This window comes from Charadrius vociferus, unplaced genomic scaffold (genome assembly GCF_000708025.1).
Source record: "Charadrius vociferus isolate BGI_N301 unplaced genomic scaffold, ASM70802v2 scaffold487, whole genome shotgun sequence".
Taxonomy (NCBI): Eukaryota; Metazoa; Chordata; class Aves; order Charadriiformes; family Charadriidae; genus Charadrius; species Charadrius vociferus.
This window is the reverse complement of record NW_009649169.1, coordinates 1,219,350-1,240,973: the sequence shown is the minus strand read 5'-3', so window position 1 is coordinate 1,240,973 and position 21,624 is coordinate 1,219,350. Positions and strand designations below refer to the sequence as shown.

The 21,624-nt window shown below is 46.5% G+C and overlaps 1 protein-coding gene across 1 annotated transcript in view; it reads right to left on the bottom strand.

Annotated features, from left to right (window-relative positions):
* Window positions 1-4,386: 4,386 nt before the first annotated feature.
* LOC104289551 overlaps window positions 4,387-21,624 on the bottom strand; it is a 26,126-nt gene continuing 8,888 nt past the window's right edge. Inside the window, exons 5-13 of the mRNA XM_009888509.1 lie at window positions 16,294-16,394; window positions 15,091-15,230; window positions 8,984-9,322; window positions 8,487-8,696; window positions 7,572-7,674; window positions 7,247-7,367; window positions 5,672-5,824; window positions 5,140-5,278; window positions 4,387-4,457 (exon numbers count right to left, since the gene is read on the bottom strand). Coding sequence (XP_009886811.1) covers window positions 4,387-4,457; window positions 5,140-5,278; window positions 5,672-5,824; window positions 7,247-7,367; window positions 7,572-7,674; window positions 8,487-8,696; window positions 8,984-9,322; window positions 15,091-15,230; window positions 16,294-16,394 — 1,377 coding nt within the window. The remainder of the gene's footprint in view (window positions 4,458-5,139; window positions 5,279-5,671; window positions 5,825-7,246; window positions 7,368-7,571; window positions 7,675-8,486; window positions 8,697-8,983; window positions 9,323-15,090; window positions 15,231-16,293; window positions 16,395-21,624) is intronic.

The window sequence follows — 21,624 nt, the reverse complement described above, 5'->3', positions numbered from 1 at the left end:
ACTTCCGTCCAAGGTTTCCGGCTGCATTCCAGCATGCAACAGAGCAAATCGCTTTAATGTTCAAAGCACGTTCTTTCTCTGGTTTCAGTTTGAGGGTACTGATAGTCACACCAATTTTTATTAAAGTCTTCTGTGCTATCATTAACCACTAAAACCAGAATCCACCAGCAGGTACAGAATATAGTAAAAACAACATCAATGTTAATAATAAATTTATAATAATGGTCAAGAGCTGTGTCATTTACCATCCAGACACTGAACTGCAAATACTTAGCGTTCCAGAAAGTATTTGGCTTTTTTTCAGACCAGATCAGTTTCTTGAACCTGTGTATTGTAAGGCATCACTTGAAGTTGCACAACAAATGTACCAAGGTTTTCCTCAACCTGGTTCTTGTTTTTTTAGTCGTTACCACAAACTGTAACAATTAGCTGCAGGTCACTAGCCCAGCAATAGTCTGCAATAACATTTTGAGTACTAGACCAAGGCTCTGCCTCTTTTTTGGGTCCTCAGCCCAGACAAACAAAACCTACCTTTTCTTTGTAATGTTAGGCTGTAGGAAATTAGCGTAAAAAAAGTCAGTGGAAGACATTATGGAAGGGGAATGTCATTTTATTATACAAAAGCTCCAGGCAAGTTGATTTTACACCCAGTTTCATACTCTGACGTTGCAGGCCTTCAGACGATCTGGCCAGGATCTTCTGGGTTTCTCTTCATTGGTGATGAGAACCTGATTTTGAGATATGTCTTTTCTGTCATTGGGAGAGGTCTTTTGCTTTCTCTGCTACCTTCCTGTTGGGCCGAGAGGAAAAGGGGCGACACGAGCAATAGAGGGCAATCTTGCTGCCATCTTCCTGTTGTTGGACTACAGGGTCTTCCACTGACCAGTTGTCTCTGTTGTAGTTTTATCAGGCTTTTCCCAGGCTTGACAGACAAACCCCATTTCACAATCTGATTGATTAGAAACAGCTTCCTTTGCAATCAATACAGGATGTTTGGTGTCTGCTGTTTCTTCAGCCCCTTTCACACACACACACACATGTGTTCATATATCATTCATGCCAGTTGTACTATTTCTCTTGCAAGGCCCTACATCGTCTCCTGTTTTAAATCATCATTACTCACAGGAAAAATATCAGTCGTGGCACAATTCCAAGCTCCTGCCACAATTACTTGGCAAAGATGTCCATACATTACTTGCTAAGAGTCCACATAACACCAGAACCCCTTTCTTATTTAAGACGCAAATGTGTGGGAATATTTGAAGCACTGTTACTAAATCGTTCCTAAGGAATTGGGTGGTGTTTGCCCCTTTCCTGAGTCATCCCAGGCTCACCCGTGTGTTATTTGTGCCTGTTCCACTGCTCTCAGTACCGTAGTGCATAAAGCAGAGCTTTTTGACCTGTGAAAAAAAGAAAGCACCTGCCCCAGATCAGATCAGATCTAACTTGTTGCTGGCGGCTGGGGATCAGGGCAGTGGTCCTTCCACCTGAGTCCAGCTGTACTTGGAGACATCTTCTCCACCACAGTGCTTCATTTAGTGGAGCCCTTCTTCTGCCAACTAACAAACCAAAGCCCAAGCTCCACCACTACCTTTTTTCAACATTTTCTTCTACCTCCTAGGACCCATGAGTAGGTCTCAAATCACTTAAATTTCCCTCTGCCAGCCTTCCCCTTTTTGTTTTGTGTAGAGAATGGGTTCTCTCTAAAGCCAGTCAGGTCTCCAGCAACTAACCTGCTACTTGTTGTTTGAGACTGACATAGCTACACTCTTCAAACACATTTGTCTTTTTACGAGGGAAATGTGTTAGCAAGTCTCCACTGCTCACCTGCTCTTGCTATAGTTGAAGGGATTTCAGAGCGCACTCCAGACAGCTGCAGACTACAAAGCTCAAAACAAACTTACCCAGAAGTGCCCTCTGCCATCAAGTGACAGAAGCAGGGAATTCCCAAGGACATCTTCCTGTCCTTACTTCATGAAAGTAAAGGGGACATTCGGAGGACTTAAGTGATACTTTATATTAGCTCACCCGTTAACTCACATCTACTGAAGTGGGAAAGTTCTGTATTTATAGAAATTTTATTACTCCTTCAATGGGCTGGGGAAACTTAGAGAAGAAAGAAGAAAATGATGAAAGGATCTGGAAAGTAAGAGGGCTGCTTCTTTTGAATAGAGGGAGGAAACTAGAGCTGAACAAGGAAAGTATTGTTCTGAAGTAGTAGGTGAAGACCAGAGGTAACTTCAGAACAGACAGAGGCAAACGGAAAGTACTCCAGGCAGGCCAGCAATGGCAAAAAAATCAAAATCTTTTTACATTCATACAATAACAAGAAAAAAAAAAAACCTTTGTGCTATATCCTGTGCTCTCATGTCAATTGTTTCTTTTTACAAGGGTCTGGCTCAGCTTAGCAATGTCTGCCGAGTTTTGCAAAGTTCTTTGTACATCACCTTTTCTGGAGCTGGTGGTGGCTGAGCTGACACCAGCTCTCTGGCATGACAAAGCCATTGAAGTTAGTGAGAAAGAGAGTAAGTAGAGACCTCTTGTCCTAAAATCCAGAAATTTTTTTGTTCCTCTCTTTTTATTTCTTCACCTGCAATACACCCTGTGTACTGGTGGAGGAGGCAATCTGAAATCCCTTCTGTTCATGAATGAGGTCTACTCTTCATTCTTTCCTCTGCCTTCTGGGCGGACACACCCTGCTGATAGTATGTTTCTTGTTTGTTCCCTTGATTTCTGGACTAATGACCTCTTTTGAGCAGAAGCACTTGAGGCAGAAACCAGGAAAATTTGTACAGGTTTAAGGACAAGAAGATGATACTGCTGTTGCAAGTTGCCCTTATTTAACAAGAAGAGAAAATATAGCCTTAGCGGATGACTGGAGTCAGTGACACAGATTACAGTAAAACAATTTACAGGGCATGTCGCCTGCTGAAGGCTTACAGCAGAAGTGGTAGGCTCTGATGATTCATCTTCTGGCTCTGGTCATATAGATTAGCATATCCCCCTTAATCTGCAAATTCAAGCAATGCTTCCTCAAGCCATGAATGCTCAAACAGGTCTGCTAGGAGGTCCAGCCTGGTCCAGAGGATCTGCCACCAGCTGTCATTTTGCTCGTGATTCAACTGTGTGACTGGGGACAAACCACATGTTTTGTCTCTCTCAAACTTACTTCTGTAACACAGGCAAATGCTAAAGGGTTTACAGTTTGATATCCTAGCCAATTTTTCCAGCACAAACTGCACCGTATTTCCCAGAAGAGAAAGCTAACCATGTGGGTGGGGATAAAACCAGAGAAAAGTTCTGGGGTCCCCTTACGTGGCAAGAAAGGGCTGGAAACATTTTGCGTTTTGCTTTGCTTTCTACCCATAGAATAGCTGTGTAAAATGAAGACACCTAAATTTAACTTTTCTCTAAAAGGAGGTTTGGTATTAGATCGACTTAACGGGAGCTGGGGTTGTCAGTCATCATGCAGCCATGTATCTCTGGTACATCTAAGATATCCATACCTCAGCTCACATTCTCCTCCTTTCTCTCATTTTCCAGTGAAACCTGTCAGTCTTTTTGCGTTGATGACAGTTCATGTTTCTCTCACTGATCTTCATTTAAGTGCCTCTTCTCTGCCTGAGGGCTGAGCATCCTGGCAGCTGGGAACTGTGGATACCACTGGTTGTGCAGATCCTCTCAGAAGCGTGCTGCGTATTACACAGACTAACAAATATACTTGCACACCAGAAACTGCAAATCCTAGTTACCTAGAGGCAAGTAACTGGGAGAAAATCAGGTTAATAGTCAGGAAAGAAGGATATTTCTTAAAAGAAAGGTGAGATAGTCACTACAATTTTTTATAATAGTTTCTGCCATCCCACAGAGCCTCCTTCAGCTCTTGGGACAGGCACACTGAAAGAAAGCATGCTGGGTCTTGTTAGTGATGCTGGCTTTGGGACAGCTGTGGTCTCAGCTTTTTAGTTTGTTTTGCTTCTAAAACTGGTAATGTTTTTCCCTTCTGAAAGGAAACAACACAATTACTGGGACAGAAAAAAAACCCACTTAATTCCATCTCGTCAGGAAGAACCAAGGAGTATTTCCAAACTCCTACCTGAGTGAAAAATGGGGCATCTGCCCTGTAAAAATCCAGTACTGGACTGCTTTATAAAAAGCCCTTAAGTGGGATGTTCTGGAAAAATTGAGACTGTTTCTGCCTATTTGTTTTCTGAGTCCTTGGTGTGCATTTCATCATATTCTCATTTTCCCTTCTCAATCCCCAAAGCTAACTTTTTACTCTTAGTAAAACTACACTTTTGCACCGAGGATAAATCATGCACTCGCTGCCAGAAGAACACAGGTGAGGCCATTCTTCTCCCCCTCCTTCAGCAGGCTCTGAGCCACTCAGCTGGAGTACCACTGGTCACTGTCGTACAGCACTGAGCCTGCACATCTCTCTCGACAATTTTCATGTCCTGGGGAAAAAGTTATCTTTGAAAAGCAGTAGTTAAACTCACTCACCTCTTCTTTTGTTGTTGTCTTTAGAGACACATATTGATAGCATCCAATCACAGCTACGATTGAAGACCACATACGTGTCCATGACTACCATACAGAAAAATACATTCAATCTCAGAACATTCTCATTCCCGGAATGCCAAGTTGAAGCCCTCCATTGTACCCTACATGCACGTGGCACAACAAACTTCAAGGGAAGCTGATCCAACACAACATCTTCAGAATGCAGGCAACAGTTGCCCTTTAAATACTGAGCAACTCTTGGTTAAATTATCACTCCAGGTTGATTTCTAAAGGTCCCTTGGCCAAGAAGCCCGAGATTGCTTTCTAAAGGTGCATTGACCAAGAAGCCCAGCTGTAGAAAATCCAGCTCTCTCAGGAGGCAACCCTTGAGGCTTGCAAACTTGTCAGAGGGATTTGGGCGACCTGCATGCCTTACCCAGTGCTACCAAATGCCTGCCATTCTCACTTCTCCTTGAGCACACCTTCCTTTATCCATCACAGACCAGCCTGGCAGCTTGCGGAAACAGAAATGTTTCCACATTTCCTTCCCCAGTCCTTTGCTAGAGCTTTTTCTCCAGGAGAGCAAGGCAGGACTGAAACCAAATGCCTGGTTCCTTCTGCCAGTCCCTTCAATACCTTCTTTTCCAGTGACCACAGTCAGTGTCCGCCGCAGCACAACACTCAAAGTCATTTTGTCATATTGTTCCTGAACACCTTTGGATACAGTGCTTGTAATCTTTTGATACCTGGGATAGGGTTGCTGGACACCAAAAGACTGTTTGAAAGTCCAAACAAGAAACCTGTGAGTCACTGTATTAATGGAAGACTCCCTGGAGGCGTTTTCCCTGTCTTTCATGATCTCTCCCACTAGAGGGTACTCTGTTATTATAAAAGAAAGTGCTCTGTGCTGAGGCTGCACAGTGACACAACCTGTTAGAAGAGCCCCTGCAAATACATTGGAGGGACATTTCTACCACACCTCGTGTAATGAATGATACAGAGAGCTGGAGGGGAAGCTTTCCATCTCGACCCCTTAAAAACATAACTTTTTTTCAAAATACGGATCTTGGTACAGTTCCACAGGTCTTGCTGCATCCGCAGCACAGGTCCTCCTGCTTCATTACTTGTAAAACGCCAAAGGGTGTCCTGGAACACGTCACCTACTCACCGGCTTGCCCAGCTCGATCCATGCTGACACTCGCTCCAGGTGCTGCACCAGAAACACACGGGCTCTGGTCCTGCTCCATGCTGCTGGCTGGCACGTGATTTCTCTCACTTGGGTCTCCTCGGTTGTGCCCACTGGCCCATGGTCCCAGCCCAGCTGCTAGCACCAAGCCCCCATATACCCATGCACACCAACTAGGGAGTCCCTCACCCAGGAAAAGAGATGGAAATGGAGTTTAAGGAGAAGACAGGATGGACCGAGGGGACCAGGTGCTGGGCATGCCCAGACAAGTCTGGTGATCAGCCATCTGTGTACATGTGACCAGACCCTTTTGTCCCTTTAGCTCTCCATTTCCCCAGACCTTTTCATCCCCACATCCTTTTAATTCCTCCCCTAAGCATCTCATAATAAGTCCTGTGCAATCCCAACATGCTCTTTCTCAGCATTCCATCATGTGTCCATACAACTTTAGGCAGTCACTTCCTCAGTTTGAAAGGTGCTCCACTGACAACTCACCTGAATGGGTTTCACCCCCAGACCCTGGGAATGAGCATCTCCTGGGATGGGCCTGGGCAAGGTGCCCCTTCCTACAAGTCCTTAAGTTTGCTCCCCAGCTGTCCTTGGGCCCCTGTGCTCCTCGGGGCTTCTGGAGGTTGGCCTTCAGTGGGCTGATGGCTCTCCTTCCTGTGCTGAGCTGTTGAGCAGGCAGGGTGGGGTGTTGCTTGGACTCCCCCACCTGCCATTGCCTCTCTGTCCTCCTTCATGCATGTACAGTTGAACTCCTTGATGCATAATTCAAAAGGTCCCCTCTCAAACACGCCATGGACATTGCTCTTCAAGTTCTCCTCTTCCTCTGAAAACGAGTGCCTGCAATTTTTTTTCTCTCTCAGTTTTCTCTTCAGACCAGGTAGACTGGTGGGAAGTGAGGAGCCTGGTGTCTGCAAGAGACCCAGGACAGTGGTCTGGTAACCATGACAAAGCTCTACATTATCAGGCACAGAGAAGTGATGGGAAGACAGCAGGGCTCCCCTTCCCAGCACAGGAATAGCAAGAGCTTGCAAGAAAAAGAGGGAACCTGCAGGAAGGTCGGAGGAAAGTGGCTGGTGGGGGTGACTCCCAGCTGTGGTCGCTTACTGGTTTTGTCTGTGGATGCCACCAGCCCTCCAGAGCACCTTCACGCTTGTGTGACCAGCAGGGTAGGGCAGACTTTTATGGGGAATCTTCTGTGTGAGGCTGCTGGTTACAGCACCTGAGTTCCACAAGTGCTTCTTCACCTTTGTCCAGAAGGGATATCTCATCTGCTCTCTTTGGCATTTCCAGTACCCCTTCCCTGCCTTTCCACATAACCATTGGCTAACTTTTCTCCTTCCCGTTCCAGGCCTTTCCCAGCATTGCTAGAGGTCAGATGGGGCATGTGTGGTGTCGTCTACCCAGTGTGACTGCCCCATGCAAGAAAGGCATGGCAGCAGGAGCGGACCCCACCTCTCAATAGAAGGGTTTTGTCACATTCCTGGTAAGTGTTGCCAAGGCTTTTGAAGGATGTGAATAATTACTGGAAGCCTTAGGCATTTGCATTACCTCGTTCTGACAAACAACGTTCTGGTGCTCCATCGTGTCCAGGCTCTCAGCTTCCTTGCTCAGGTCTTGGTGTAAGCCTTCTTCATCTGCAGGCATTCTGGCTGCACTACATCTCTTCAGTCTGAAAAAAACACATTAACTAGTCACATAAAGCTCAGAAACCTCCTGGCATTTAGAGTGAATCTTGATATTGAAAGATGCTGTTACCCCCTGGATAAGTTTCCAGGGCAACTATAAAAGAACCCCAGGAGGAAAGAGAAAGGCAAATTGCAAGGTGAACACAGGCAAGCCGTGTCATTTGCAAGGACATGAAAATTAGTCTTACTTTTCCCTTTTTCTGCTGATCAGTCTCATGATGCAATGTATTAGGACTGTTGAGAACACCACTGCTAGAACGACTGCCATGACGATTACACTTTTCTGAGTACCTACAAAAAGAAACCAATAAATTCATGCAGAACATGGAGGGATGCCAACATGTTTCTCGTGTCCTCTTCCAGAGGTTGGGGCTGAAGTGAAACATTCATCAGTTTGTGTTCCTTTGTTATTTGAAGAAGAGAAAGGAACAGCATAACAATGTAACACTGTGGTAGGTGAGAAATTACTTTATTTTTTAAATAAATACCGATTATGCCTCATATTTCCCTGGCATTGGGGGAACCAAACCCCAACCTTTCTTCTCCTGACCTATTGGTACTTCTCTTTCTGTATGAAGTTTTGTCATGAGGAAGGTCTCCCACCCTTCCCGAGACACACCCTCCTGCAAGATCTTCCCTGTGAAATGTTGCTTACCAGCATGCAACAGCCAGGGGCCTGCTCTGCTGGTACCCTCCAGCTGTGGATACTGCTGGAGGGTACCAGCAGAGGATACTGCTGGAGAGCTGACCTCGTCCACTCTAGATCACTGACTGTGTAGAAATACAATCGGAGACATATACATATGTACACATGAGTCTATGTATTTCTTAGATATACCTATACACCCAACAGACAGAAAGGTACCACAGGGAAGAATCATCTGGGTGGCTTCAAATCATGAAATGTGAACTCCCAGAAAAACATCTACTGAGACGTACGTAAGAACAAGCTGTGCTCCCATGTTTGGGCATCCTTTCCTAAGCGCTCCCCACTACATGCTGCACCTCTCCATACAAACACAGCCTACCTTCCCTTCCTTTTTCTGAGTAAACTGCCTTCATTTTCCTTCCCTGTGGGTGGTCAAGGAGGCAGGCCAAGGCACGGGGGTGGTCGGCAGAGAAAGTAAGTTTGTTTGCCACCGTTACTGTCCCATTTGCATTTTGGACGCGGTGTATTTCAGGGGATTCATCCAGTTCTCTGTCATTCAGCCAGGTGATTTTGGGGGCAGGCTTTCCTGTTGCTGAGCAGACTGCAGTGAGGAGACCCTCGGTGGGCAGGTGGGAATCATATTCCACTGTTAGCTCAGAAATTGCTGAGAGCAAAAAGAGAAAGTACTTTTTACACTTTATAATGAGTTAATGGTCACAGTTAGACAGGTCACTTCTCTGGATGGAGGTTCTTACCCAGAAGCATCTCCCGGCTTATTTACCTTCACCTCCTCTGAGGAAAGGTATGGCCATTCTGGAGACTATCCACCAAGGAGTTGCTGCTGCATGGAAAGGCTCCATGCAGTGGAGGGGATAATGCCTTACCACCTCTTGACTACATCAGACCTGTGCTGAGTGCCAGAAAGTGAGAAGGTGTTAGTGGAAAACTTACTTTGGATGTTGAGGCATATATCTTTGCTGAAAGAGCCGTGAGGGAACACGTTGAAAATGCATCTGTAATAGGACTCATCCTCAAATGTGAGGTTTTGGAGTGTGATAGCTGAGGCTTTCAGGGTTGCTCTAGTGAAACGCACCTTCTTCTGAAAGGACCCTATCAGCCTCAGCCCATGGTTTGGGCTGTAGGTGGCGATGTTCTGGAAGGAAGACCCATTTTTCTTCTGCCAGGTGATTTGCAAAACATCCATTGGAAGCGAAAAGTTGCAATAGAAATTGGCCTCTCCACCAAGGGCTGCTGCAATAACTCTATCAGATTTCACGGCTTCCTTCAAACCTAGGAACAAAGCAAACCCCAAAATCAGAGCGAGAGAAAAAGCAATTCACTTAAGGCAGGCTATAGTGCCTTGAAGCATCCAGTCATGGCGTTCCCGTCTTGCAGAGCACTGGAGCAAGGAACTGCACCACGAGGCTGTGTGGCACACTCAGAGACCTCAGACACCTTGGTCTCACAGGTGGCCCTCACATCACTAGCATACGCCGTACATTTCCTGTGGTGACAAGGAAGGCAGCAGGGAAACAGGGGGCAGGCAGGCTCCGTAGCAAGCATAGTGTCCTGGTTTGAGGTAAAACAGAACCAATTTTGTTCAGTAACTTTGCTTCTTAGCTGGGCCTCTCTAACTACTGAAATTAACAGCATATTGTGCAGACAATGTTCACTCTTTCAGAGTGATAAGACCAATGTTTATAGCTGATGCCCAGCCATGGTATGCAGAGACGCTCTTGCCTATACTTATTGCTATAACACCCAAGGCCAACCAACTTTGTTATTTGCCCCGTTGGAGGGTCAGAAGTGGAAAAGCATGGTGGGGTCCCACCTGCAGGGAGAAGCGGACAGGACAGGTGACCCAAAACTGACCAACGAGGGTATTCCATCCCATCTGCCTCATGCTCAGTATAAAAGCTGAGGGATCAAAGGGTCAGCCCTGCGATCCCGATCCTGAATGCAGATCCAGAATCCAGTTCCCATCCGTCACTGAGTCCAGCCTGGGACTGCCCCAGTGCCAGCCGGTGTCGTGATTGTCATCTCGGGAGCTTGATACAGTTTTGTATATATTTCATTATTTCTTTTTTTTTTATTTTATTATTAATATTTCATTAAAGTAGTTTAGTTCCTTCTAAACTCATAAGTCTCTTTTTCCTCCTCTGCCCCTCTCTTTGAAGAGGGGTAGAGAGGAGCATCTGTTGGTCCCATCTGGGGTCCCCCAGGTCCCCAGTAGCCTATTTGGCCTAAACCAACAACAAACTGACAACAAAGTCAATCCCCCAAACAAGCAAGCTTGTTTGCCTGCTTCTTCCCAGTGCCTTGCTCTTAGCTCACCTTTGTCCCCTGGAGCTCAGGGGTGGCCTGTACACATGGCCAACACATGGCAACCACCCTGCGCAAGGGGCTCTCACTCCTGAGAGCATCCCTGCTCCCCTCTCGCTGGCACCTGCAGGAGTGAGGGGGAGGCAGAGCAACCCCGGGCACCCTGCAGCTGGGAGGCAGTGCCAACGGCATCCCCCTGCCCCAGCCTCTCCCAACAGCAACCCGCACTGCCCAGACACCTGCACTGGAAATGCAAACCTCCTCCATCCCTTCTGCTGAGCACCATAGCGGCAAAGAAAGGGAATACACAGGTTCAATATATGGCTTGAGCTCAAAGACCAATCACCCTGTGCCCTCTCTGACCTGCATTTCTGATTTTGCTGCTGAGCAGCCCCCAGATTACAAGCTACTGTTCTAGTTACCAACTAATATTTTTCAGTCGGGATGGTGACTGGATCTCCCTGGTTGCCCGGAAAGGCTGGTGCTGCTCCAGAGTCAGCCTCATGCAGCGAAAGGGCGCTCCACTCACCCATCACCGGCTCCTCCAGCTGGCAGCCTCCGCAGATCAGCAGCAGGCAGATTTCAGCCCAGCAAAGCAGGGGGAAAAGCATCGTGGGACAGAGCAACTGCCCGGCAAAGCTCACCCCCTTTCCTCGCATCCCTCTGAGGGTGGCTGGCATGGCCGCGTGGTTCCTTGAAGACCTTCCGCCTGTTTTGAAAGGGCTTCTCAGAGGCCAATCAGCAGAGCTTTACGCAGCAGGTTTGGCGGGCAACACCGAGCCAGGTGGGAACTGTTCCCTTGTGTCTTCCCAGAAAGTCGGTTAATCATTAATCACAGCAAGAAGGCTGGGGGTTAACAACACAGTGTGGCTGTTGTGCGACTTTCCTCCCCACTCACTGCACTGGTTGCCAGAGCTGGAAATAAAGAGCACACCTTGGGTTTTCCCCAGCAGCAAAGCTTGGTATTCCCCCTTGTTAGCCCTGTGCTGCTGAGCTCTGCTACGAGAGCCCTCGTGAGGACTTGCACCTCACACGGTGCAAATGTGGGATCTCCCTGGGAAGCGCAAGTGGTGGCTGGCAGAGAGGGAAGAAATGAGGGGCCACAGGCCCCAGCAGCCCCCGCTCCCTTTTCCTTTGGCAGGGAAGGGAGGTGGGCACTGCTGGTGGATCACCGCCCCTGCAGCTTGCTGAGCGCCACACTGGGCACCGTTCCCAGGCTCCTCAGGGAGGTCACTTTCATCCCCTGGACCTGGCACTGGGGACCCACAAGCAGGAAGGGGAGATGCTTCTTCACCAAGAGGGTGGTGTGGAGACACCTGTAGATGCCACCGCTTCACCCCAGCCCACCAGCACACCAAAACCATGGGTTGGATTAAGAAAGGGGCCTCTACAGAAGGCAGGTTTGGCTAAAGTCCACTCTCCCTGAATACATTGGCATCTCACATAATTCCAGAAATGGAAAGCCAGGGATGAGACAGTGCTCCTGGGCTCAAGGGTGAGGTTGTGTGCTCACAGGTTTCGCTGTAAAACCGCACAGCACAGCTCCTGGCAAAATGGTAATCCAGTGGTAAGATTAAGAGCCATGTGAAGTTTCTAGTTGTACTTACAGAAGGATACCCACCATATACCCCATACAATTTGTCTGGGGTTCTCTGTAAGAAAAGGAGAAGGCTATTTTACAAGAAAATATGCGAAGCAATTATGATACACATTCTGTCTGTGTTTATCTCTGCTATTTATGAATTTCACTCCACCAGGAGGAGCAGCATAATGTTTTAGATTTCTTGCAGGTTTCCATGCATTTACATTCCACACGTCCCCCCAAACCTTGTAGATGAATTCATAAAAAGGCAAGACGGACTCCAGAACATCCCTCCTGGCACCTCCGTTAGGGGAAGGGGCTCTGTTCAGCCTCTCATTGGGCCCCACAGCAACAGCTTGCACATCAGGCCAAGATCAGGGAAGAGAAACCAGCACACACCACCACGTCAGAGCCTTTCCACAGCATCCCTCAGGGATTTTCAACTTCTCTCCCCCTCCCTCGCTCTATTGTCACTCTCCTCTGCTGCCAGCTCCCCTCTGTCTCCTGACTTCTGCTCCAGGCATAAAGGGCTGCCTTACCCCAGGGGAGCAGACAGGCAGGAGCATTTGGGACCCACCTTGCTGTAACTCGGAGTGAGCCCCCAGGGGCCTGCCAAGGGATGCTCCACAGCAAACCCTATGGCACATAGTGGAGAAAGCTGTGGCAACTCACATCTTCTTTTCCAGTCAGAATTGCCAACCAAATTCAGGTGTTTTATTGACAAACCAAACAAACCTCAACAAAAACAAGCATCACAGATTCTTGCAGAAGCAACTTGAGGAAAGAAAGGGAGGGTGAGGACAGAGAGGATGCAGCTAATGCTGTGGAGGTCACATGTGGGTTTTCCTGGGTTAGAAAGGCCCAAGAACACGTGGAGGTGAATCTGCCCAATGCATGAGGGCAGCAGCACAGGGAGGCAAGTTCACTGTCCCAAGCAAACACCCAGCCCTAGCTAATGCTAAGCAGCTAACACAAATATTGCTGCAACGTGGATCTTGGACTCAAGATGCAATAGACAGAGCAGACCAGATCTGCTTCTCCCTCATTGTTCCCCAGAGCCTGGTTGGAGATGGGAAAGCAGACCCCGTTGCAGGCACCAGTGAGGGTCACATGCGTAGTTTTGTGGAGCTATATCTTCGGTTTCTTTCCTACGTGAGAGGGATGGCTGGTGCAATCTTAAAACTGTGCCCACTTCTTCCCTTCTAGAAACACTTAACAATGCAGGCAGCAAAATGGGCTCCGGTAGTTTTTATTACAGCAGCAACCTTTACCCTCTGAATCTCACTGCTTTTTTACCCAAGCAAGGGTCCTACCAGCCAACTGCACACTATGCATCAAAACTTTTCACCACCTTCTCACATACGAAACAAAAACATACAAAAATGGCATGCGCAGCTCTACAAGGTCCGGGTAACAGGTCAGATTACTGGAACAGAATCTGTTCAGCTTCTTACATTGTTTCCCACATCTTTCCTCCCTGACTTTTCCTTTTTTTTTTGTAGTTCTTGAACTTCGCACAGGAAAAAAAAAAAACTGGCTGGTTTTCTCTTTTCAGGAATTTATCAAAGGCCCTGGAAGATGCAGTTGTTTGTTTAAAAAGAACTATCCCATAGGACTGCTTGTCCAAGCCAGACCTCAATGCTTTCAACATTTCAGATAAAGAAGCACGTTTGGACTGTAAGTACTGGAGTCTGACCTTAATTATTAATTAATTAATTCTCATTTACTGGGAAAAAAGTAATAAAAGTCTGTAGAACCGCCTTAGGATTAAATCAAAAAGACCACTTTCTAGGGACTACTCTCTTTTTCAAGCTTTAGTTTTGCTATTTTTGCTAGTGCCAAAGAGGACAATTACTAGTGAGGAGAAAGGCTGTTCATCGGCAGTTTTATAGCACTGTATTTTCTCCCCCTGTCTGTTGGTTCATGTTTCTTGTTCTCAGTTCTGCCGGAGACTAAAGGGCTCTCTTCTCCTGGTCATAGCCTGTAGACAAAAGGGTGAGGAGGAAAAGAAACGTTGGCTCACTCCTGGCTGCAAGCCCAGAAGCACCGGCTGCTGAGCTGAGAGGGGCAGACATCAGCCTGGCAAATGCTGTGGAAACACTCTGAGCAGGCTATCATCGAAAGGTCTCACCCTCCTCATTTTCTGCTGGTAGCATGTTTACTTCAGTTAGGAAGTTATGGGGATTTTAGACTTTTGATCAGAAACTGACTGGGGAACGTGGAGTGTGATACCCAGCGCCACCTCTCTCCTGCAGTATCAGCTCCCAGCTGTGCCCAGCCCTCTCCTTCCCTGGCTGCGTTACCCATAGCCAGTCTCATGTCATGCACCAGCTGGCACCAACTAAGGGGCAAAAAGATACCTTCCATCACTAATTAATTCCACAGACTTCACAAAACAAGACACTTGCTCCTGAACTGAAGTGGTACATTTTCCAAGCACTCCTTAAATTCCTTTTCCCAAGCTCTTGACACATCTTCTCTGTGGCTTGGTTGTTGAACTGGCCAAACTTCTCAAGCCAGTTAGTCCACTAACGCCCTGCAGAAGCGAGAGGCTGCAGAGCGGTATACATCCCAGATGACCCTCTCATTGCAAAGCTAATCTTAGGAGAAGTGTTTCTCCTGGAAGCAGCCAAGTCCTAAGGACTTGTTTTGTAACAAATTGCCCATGTGAAAGATATCCTGGGGAAATCATTCCCCCATTTGGCTCCACTTAGAGCCCTTTCCCCTGCCCTCGGGCTCTGTGTGTGCCCTTTTGCTCTGGTCCCCTCTCCTTCCCTTCCTCCTTAAGTCCCGCTTCCCAGCTCAGATCTATGACAACCCTGGGATGGAGAAGGGCAAGGCATGCTCCGCAAGGGAGGGGTGATTCAGGCAAGAGGACAGCATCTTCAGAGATGTAATGAGATAGAATAACATCAGGGAGAAGGAACAACCTCAAACAGACTAGGAGAGTCAAACTGTGTGGCTGGGTCAAGTAACAGCAAAACAAAGGACAAACTTTCTTTTGTTTGCAGCAGAGGTATTGCACTGGTTGATAGTACAACATCAGGTCTGGATCCCATGGACCAGAATAAGAGCAAAGGAAGAAGAAACATGCTAAGGGAATGAAGGAAGCTGTAGAGAATCAGGTAGAGGTTCCCCAGACCTACTCACTCACCTTTCAGGAGAAACATCTGTCCCACTAGCAATGACTGATGCTGTTTCATGGTGGCTTCTGGCTTCATTTTTTCCAAGTTGGCCTCCAAATCCATGTCTGCCAGTTCCACAGCTGAACGATACAAAGTCACAAACCTGAGACTAGAGTAGTTAAAATTTCATGATGACCACAACTTCCTTCTGCAGGGCCAGAGCCCGCCGGAGAGCCTGGTTCATCACCCCTTTGGGTTGGGACGTTATTATGTGTGACCCAGGAATCGCCCTCCCTCCTTTTGCATCCTAATCTGAAGGTTTCCACCCCAGAGGAGCCTGCAGGAAGTTCAGCACTTTCTGTTGGTGATGCAACAAGGGCTTGGTTTCCCTATGCATGCCTGAGCTAGACTTGGAGGAATGCTTTCTGATTGTCTTGATGCGGTTAGAAATTAGAAAAACACCTGTTCCAGTGTCTCACCACCCTCAGAGTAAAGAATTTCTTTCTCAAATATGATCTAAATTTACCCTCTTTCAGTTTAAAACTGTTACCCCCCCATCCAATCACTACACTCCCCAATAAAGAGTCCCTCCCCATCTTTCCTGTAGGCCCCCTTTAAGTACTGGAAGCCCACTATAAGGTCTCTGCAGAGCCTTCTCTTTGCCAGGCTGAACCACCCTAACTCTCAACCTGTCTGAAAAGGAGAGGTGCTCCACCCCTCTGATCATCTTCGTAGGCCTCCTCTGGACTCACTCCAGCAGGTCCACATCCTTCTTATGTTGAGGGCTCTAGAGCTGGATGCAGTATTCCAGGTGGGGTCTCACCAGAATGGAGTAGAGGGGGAGAATCACCTCCCTCGACCTACTGGCCATGCTTCTTTTGATGCAGCCCAGGGTGCAGTTAGCTTTCTGGGCTGCAAGTGCACATTGACAGCTCACATTGAGCTTCTCATCCACCAACCCTTCCCCTGTCCTCAGGGCTGCTCTCGATCCATTCTCTGCCAAGCTTGTGTTTGTGCTTGGGATTGTCCTGACCCACGTACAGGACCTTGCACTTGGCCTTGTTGAACTTCGTAAGGTTCTCATGGGCCCAGCTCTCCAGCCTGTCCATTGGCATGGCATATCAACCGCTCCACACAGCTCGGTGTTGTCAGCAAACTTGCTGAGGGTGCACTCAATCCCACTGTCCATGTTGCCAACAAAGATGTTAAACAGCAGCAGTCCTAGTACCTACCCTGGAGGAACGCCACTGGTCACCACTTGGACATTGAGGTGTTGACCACCATTCTCTGAGCACCGCCATGCAGCCAATTCCTTATCCATCAAGTGGTCCATCTGTCAAATCAATGTCTTTACAATTTAGAGAAAAGGATGTCATGTGGGACAGTGTCAAATGCTTTGCACAAGTCCAGGTAGATGATGTCAGTTTTTCTTCCAATATCTTTACAATAAAGATTTTCAGAAAGAAATGTTGAAGTTATATACATAAACACTGAAGCATTGAGAAGAGAACTGACACCTTGCTTCTATTAATAAATCATTTCTAGAAAGGAGACGGCCTATATTTAATACCCTTAAAATTAAACTGTTCTGAAGGAAATATGCAAAGATCTACAGAAAACTATACTAGGACATTCCCCCTTTTCTCCTCTTTGCATATAGCTTCTGGTATTTAGAGAAAAACCTGTAACAAAGAAAGATATTTCTTTTTACTCACCTGATGGGCTGTTAAAAAAATACCACAATCTCACTTACAAAAATAGATACAGTCCCATAGAGAAGGAGGGCTCAAGGCCTCCGAGGCAAATTGGTTTCTTTAGGCCTAAAATGTAACCCTTGGTGTTTATGATGAGATGCTGGACATTCTGCTTGAAGGGTAAAATAAAATATTCTGATTGAAAAAAATATCTCTAATCTTTCATCTAAAATTGTAGAGTTTTTTTCTGCAAGCTTTTCAATGCATCTTGGTCTTTCATGTACAATTTCAAGAGCTCTTTTACTAGACAAGCTACCTTTTCTTCCCTTTTCCTTAGAGTGGTTAAGGACTGCAGCTTCTGACAATTCAGGGAAATCAAAACTCTGTTTGTATTGCATATGTATAATCCTCTTAGACTGAGGATTCCCTCAAGCTTGCCAGAAATTTCAGGTGGCTTTTTTCAAAGCTGAGCAGACGGCCTCCGAGGCAAATTGGTTTCTTTAGAAACAGATTACAACAGATTTACAACAGATTCCATCTGCAAAGAGCTTGGACAAGAGTTCAATGCTCCTTTCACACACAGCTTTATATGAGCAAAGATGAAAGCAGTGGAGATATGAGAAGGCCCTTTGTATAGCTTCAAAATATGAGTAATTTCTTGTATACTAAGAGTGAAACCAAAAATATGCTTGATTTTAATCTGCCTGGTTTGATAGTCTCATTTATGAAAGAGAAAAACACATTCACTTAGTGCAATTCTTCTATTTCAGCTGATTTGCAGGGGCTTAGTGCTGAAAACTGAATGAAAAACAATAGGTTATAGTTTCTTCCATGTCTGAGTGCATAAGAAAATTTACTTGTGTGGTATTTAGTAGATGAATCATTCCCCCAGGGTCACACAACAGAGAAATGATGAATGATGCTTTCAATCTTCTATCACCAAAACAAAGTTCCTTTTCACTGTGTGGATTTAGTCCTATGCCTCTGCTAGCAGTGGTTGCAGACAAAGAATATTCTACCTATTTCAGCCGGTGACTTGTAAAATGTCTAAGGGCAGCATTTCAGCTACATTTCAAAGTCACATCTTCAGCCAGAGCTGCTGGGGCAGCTTTACACCTCATTGCTCTCTTAGAGCTGGAAACCCAGTACTCAGCTAGAAGAAAATACCAACACGGTACATCTCTGAAACAGCCTGGCATGCCAAAACAGGAACGTGGACATTTTAGAGAGCCTGAGGACCCTTTATTAGATACCAATGTGTATAAATATAAAATACAGTTTAAAAGGACACTGTCTTAAGTTCCCACGAGTTAAAACCTTAACACAAGCTGGCTAATGTCAAGATCAAAGGATCCCAGAGCCGAGACATCCTGGCTAAATAATCTCGTTTGCTTTGCAGAGAGACACCAGTTACCCACAGCCAGTTTTACCCAAGTAAGAGGCAAGCAGAAGGGTGGCATTCCCACTTGCCCTCTTTCCATCTGTTTGGAAAAATGATGCTCTGCATCAACACCGCTGCTGCCCTGGGCTGGACAAGTTGCAGTGACAGAAGGTGGCCAAAGGCAGGGTTGGGTCAGACCAACAACTGGCCAGCCATGAGGCAAGTAAAAAACTAGGCTTTTTGCATGTTGTTTTGTGTTTTGCTTTTTGGGGTTTGGAGATTTTTATTTTTATTTTTTGTGATGGCAATAGTAACTCAGAAAATTCCTGTAAACTTTGAAAATATACTCTGCTTTCATTTACTTACAAAGTTAATCTGCTTTATATCACTCACATTTGAGCAGCAAAATAGAGCAGTCTGTTCCACTTTACTTTTTTACCAGTTTTATTTTTACTTCAAGACCTAAGCAAAATTTGCAACATTTCATAGACTAGATAAAATTTATTAATATAAATACTGAGTATCTGCGTAAACCCATTTGAAATATAACCTCCAAAGAATTACTACCAAATTGTTAACAGAGAGAACTGGACAGACAAGCACAAGATAATCACAAAGAAACCTCAGTACAGCAGTTCGGATGTTATCCACCCACAGTAAAAACTACTTATCCCCCCAGTCACATGCTCATTTGTTTCCTGAAAGGTGATTTGTATCTATTTTGTACTTTTTTTTTTCCATCCAACAGCCACTTAATTGTGCGTAGTCTGTATGCTTACATTCATTCTATTGCTACATGAAGCCAAAGTCCCCAGCACTAGCGTACGTTTTGTGGCACTGCATTTTAGTAGCTGGCTTTGTACAGCATGAAGGCAAATACATGTATTGGTTTTAAGTGTTCTGCCTTTGGATGTCATTTGCTCTTCTCATTCTAATACTGTGAAAGACAGATAGATTGATAATGTTTTCCTTTCTGGTACAACATCCTTCTCTTTCACTCAGTCTCCAGTCCTATCGTGCTCGCAAGCAGAAACCTACAAAAGCTTTTCACAATTCAACTTTCAGCTAAATAGTAAAAGAAATTACAATCCAGCAGGTAAACAGATCCTTTCACTACTCCAGACCCTGCTTTCCCCCAGTCCAGGTGATCAGCTTGTAGAAAATAATAATAGGTAATCTTTCCGATCTCCCTGGGCTTGTAAAGGTTTCTTGCCAGCTTTGTGCCTTTCTCTCTTCCCTCTGAAAACCCTTTTTCATTACCCACGTCCAGACTCCCTGTTTCTGTAGAAGGCTCATTTCTCTTTTTTTAAAAAGAAGACCCAGTAGTTTAAACAATAGTGGAAACTTTCTTTTAAAACTCAAAAAAAGGTCTCCAAAATCCCCCTGAAGTGCGAGTGCAGACCCTGCTGAGTGGTGGGGGCTGAGCTCTGCCCGCCTGCCCCACCAACCACCCACCCAGGGGAAAACCTGCTTCCCCCACAGCCCCTTCACTCACAGAGGAGGAAGGCTGCAATTAACAAGAAAGCTTGGACAAAATGCAGCTTCCTCCTTTAACAGTTGTGGGGCTCAGGAGACAAATTCCCAATTGTGACAGTTGCAGCCAGTTCCTCTTTCCCCACACTCGCCAGCTGCGCTATTACTAAGCGGACAGGAGCCTAAAAAAGGCCTTTTATCACAAGAACTGGGTTTATTCATTCTCCACTCACCCACTCGCTTTCATTTTAGGTTACTTGGCTTTTTGACTACAACTCAGCCTGGCTCATCTGGCATGCGCAGTCAAAAGAGGCAAGGAAAAACCAGATGACATGCTCTTGCTCCAAGAAGCTGGGAGGAGAGGAGGCAGCCTGCACCAGCCGTCTTCATGCTGCCCACAAGACCGCACTGACTGTGGGGGCAGCTCATTTCTGCTTCCCTGGCTCTGCAGGGAAAGATTTCACGAGCATAGGGTGGGATTCAGGGACTTACAGAAGAACTGCCCTGCAGGTTAGATGCAATGAATTTTAAGCAGTAAGTAACACACATTACCATATGTTGGTGGATATCTGCCCACATCCAGCATCCACCTCCTTGCTCCTGCCAGCATCCTGCTTCCCACCACACTCACCTGCTACTACCCTGTGTCAAACACACCCCAAATCCAGCAAGCAGCCTCCTGCCCCTCCAACCACCCTTTTATTTCCCTGCTTCCTCCTACAGGCAGGTGGGATGTCTGGAAACACAAGGCAGCTGTGATAGATTAGGGAAATTAAGAAGGGGGCTGTGGAAACCACAGAAGAAGAGGAAACATCTCTGTTCTCCTTTGCTTTTGCATTACTTTCTAGCAAAGGCTGGTGGAAGTTGGAGTTGGCAACTTCCTCATGCCTGATGACTCCTGGCTTGAAGCCCGCTGCTCCTGGTGCCTGGGTTACAAGTTCAGGCTGGCTGCAGTCTTGGCCCAGTCTCTCATGCCCTTTGGGGAATGGGTTCAAACCCTTGAAGCTCACAGAAGTGCACTAGACTGCTCCATGGGTCTTCTGCACCCCGGTTCCTGGTGAAGGTCTCCTTCGGCCCATCAGCAACACCTCCCAGGCCAGCACCCCTCCGAAATGCTGCCCGGTTTCAGACAGTACCCCGCCCAGTTTTAAGCTTGCAATGTTAAAATATCAGAAAGAAATAAACATAACTTCCAAAACCCCAGAAAATTGAAAACATAAGTTTCATTATGCAGATCCCCACAGAGAGCCTGAGTAGCAAATAAATACTTTACATTTTTTTTCTACAAAATGGAATATTATAGTGTAACAAAACAAATAAATAACTATTTTAAAATTGTCCCTTTTTGTATTTCCCTTGGAGTGAAGTCACAGCAGGTTTGCTTGGAAGCCCGAGGTGCCATTGTAAGAAGTTTCTGTCTCGCACACGTAGGGCAGGCAGCTGCTCAGGTGTTCAGCGGCGCACCGGCGCTGGGAGGCACCGTGGGAACCCACCTTCCTGCAGCTCCATACTGTCCGCACTTCTTGGCCTTGGTACAGGCAGGAAGGACCTAACAGAAGAGAGATTGTTGGGGTTTTCTCCTTCTTCAAAATATATGGATATTTTAAGTGCGGTTGTAGAGATCTGGGCTGGGTGCATTACCAAATGGTTCCTTGCATCTCTCTGTGTGAGGGGAGTTTTCCCCTCACAACCACCCCAGCAGGCTCCAGCTTGGACCTAGACGCATGGCACCCATAGAAAAAGACATGTATGGCATTTTCTGCTGCTGCTTTTTGTCTCTGAAACACCCATGAAAAGTGTGCACACTCTGGGCGTATCTCATGAGGAGGCTGAGGTGCCTTCAGCACAAAATTGAGTTGCGATGTTCTGATACGGTGCCACCTGACTCAGTTTACCCCTATCTCGAGCTTGCCTCCTTCACCCCCTGTGCCAGGACGGACTCGGTGGGCACCAGCAGTGCCTCGGCCCCTGCTGCAGTGCAGCACTCTGGGCTGTCCGCACAGAGGCACGCTCTT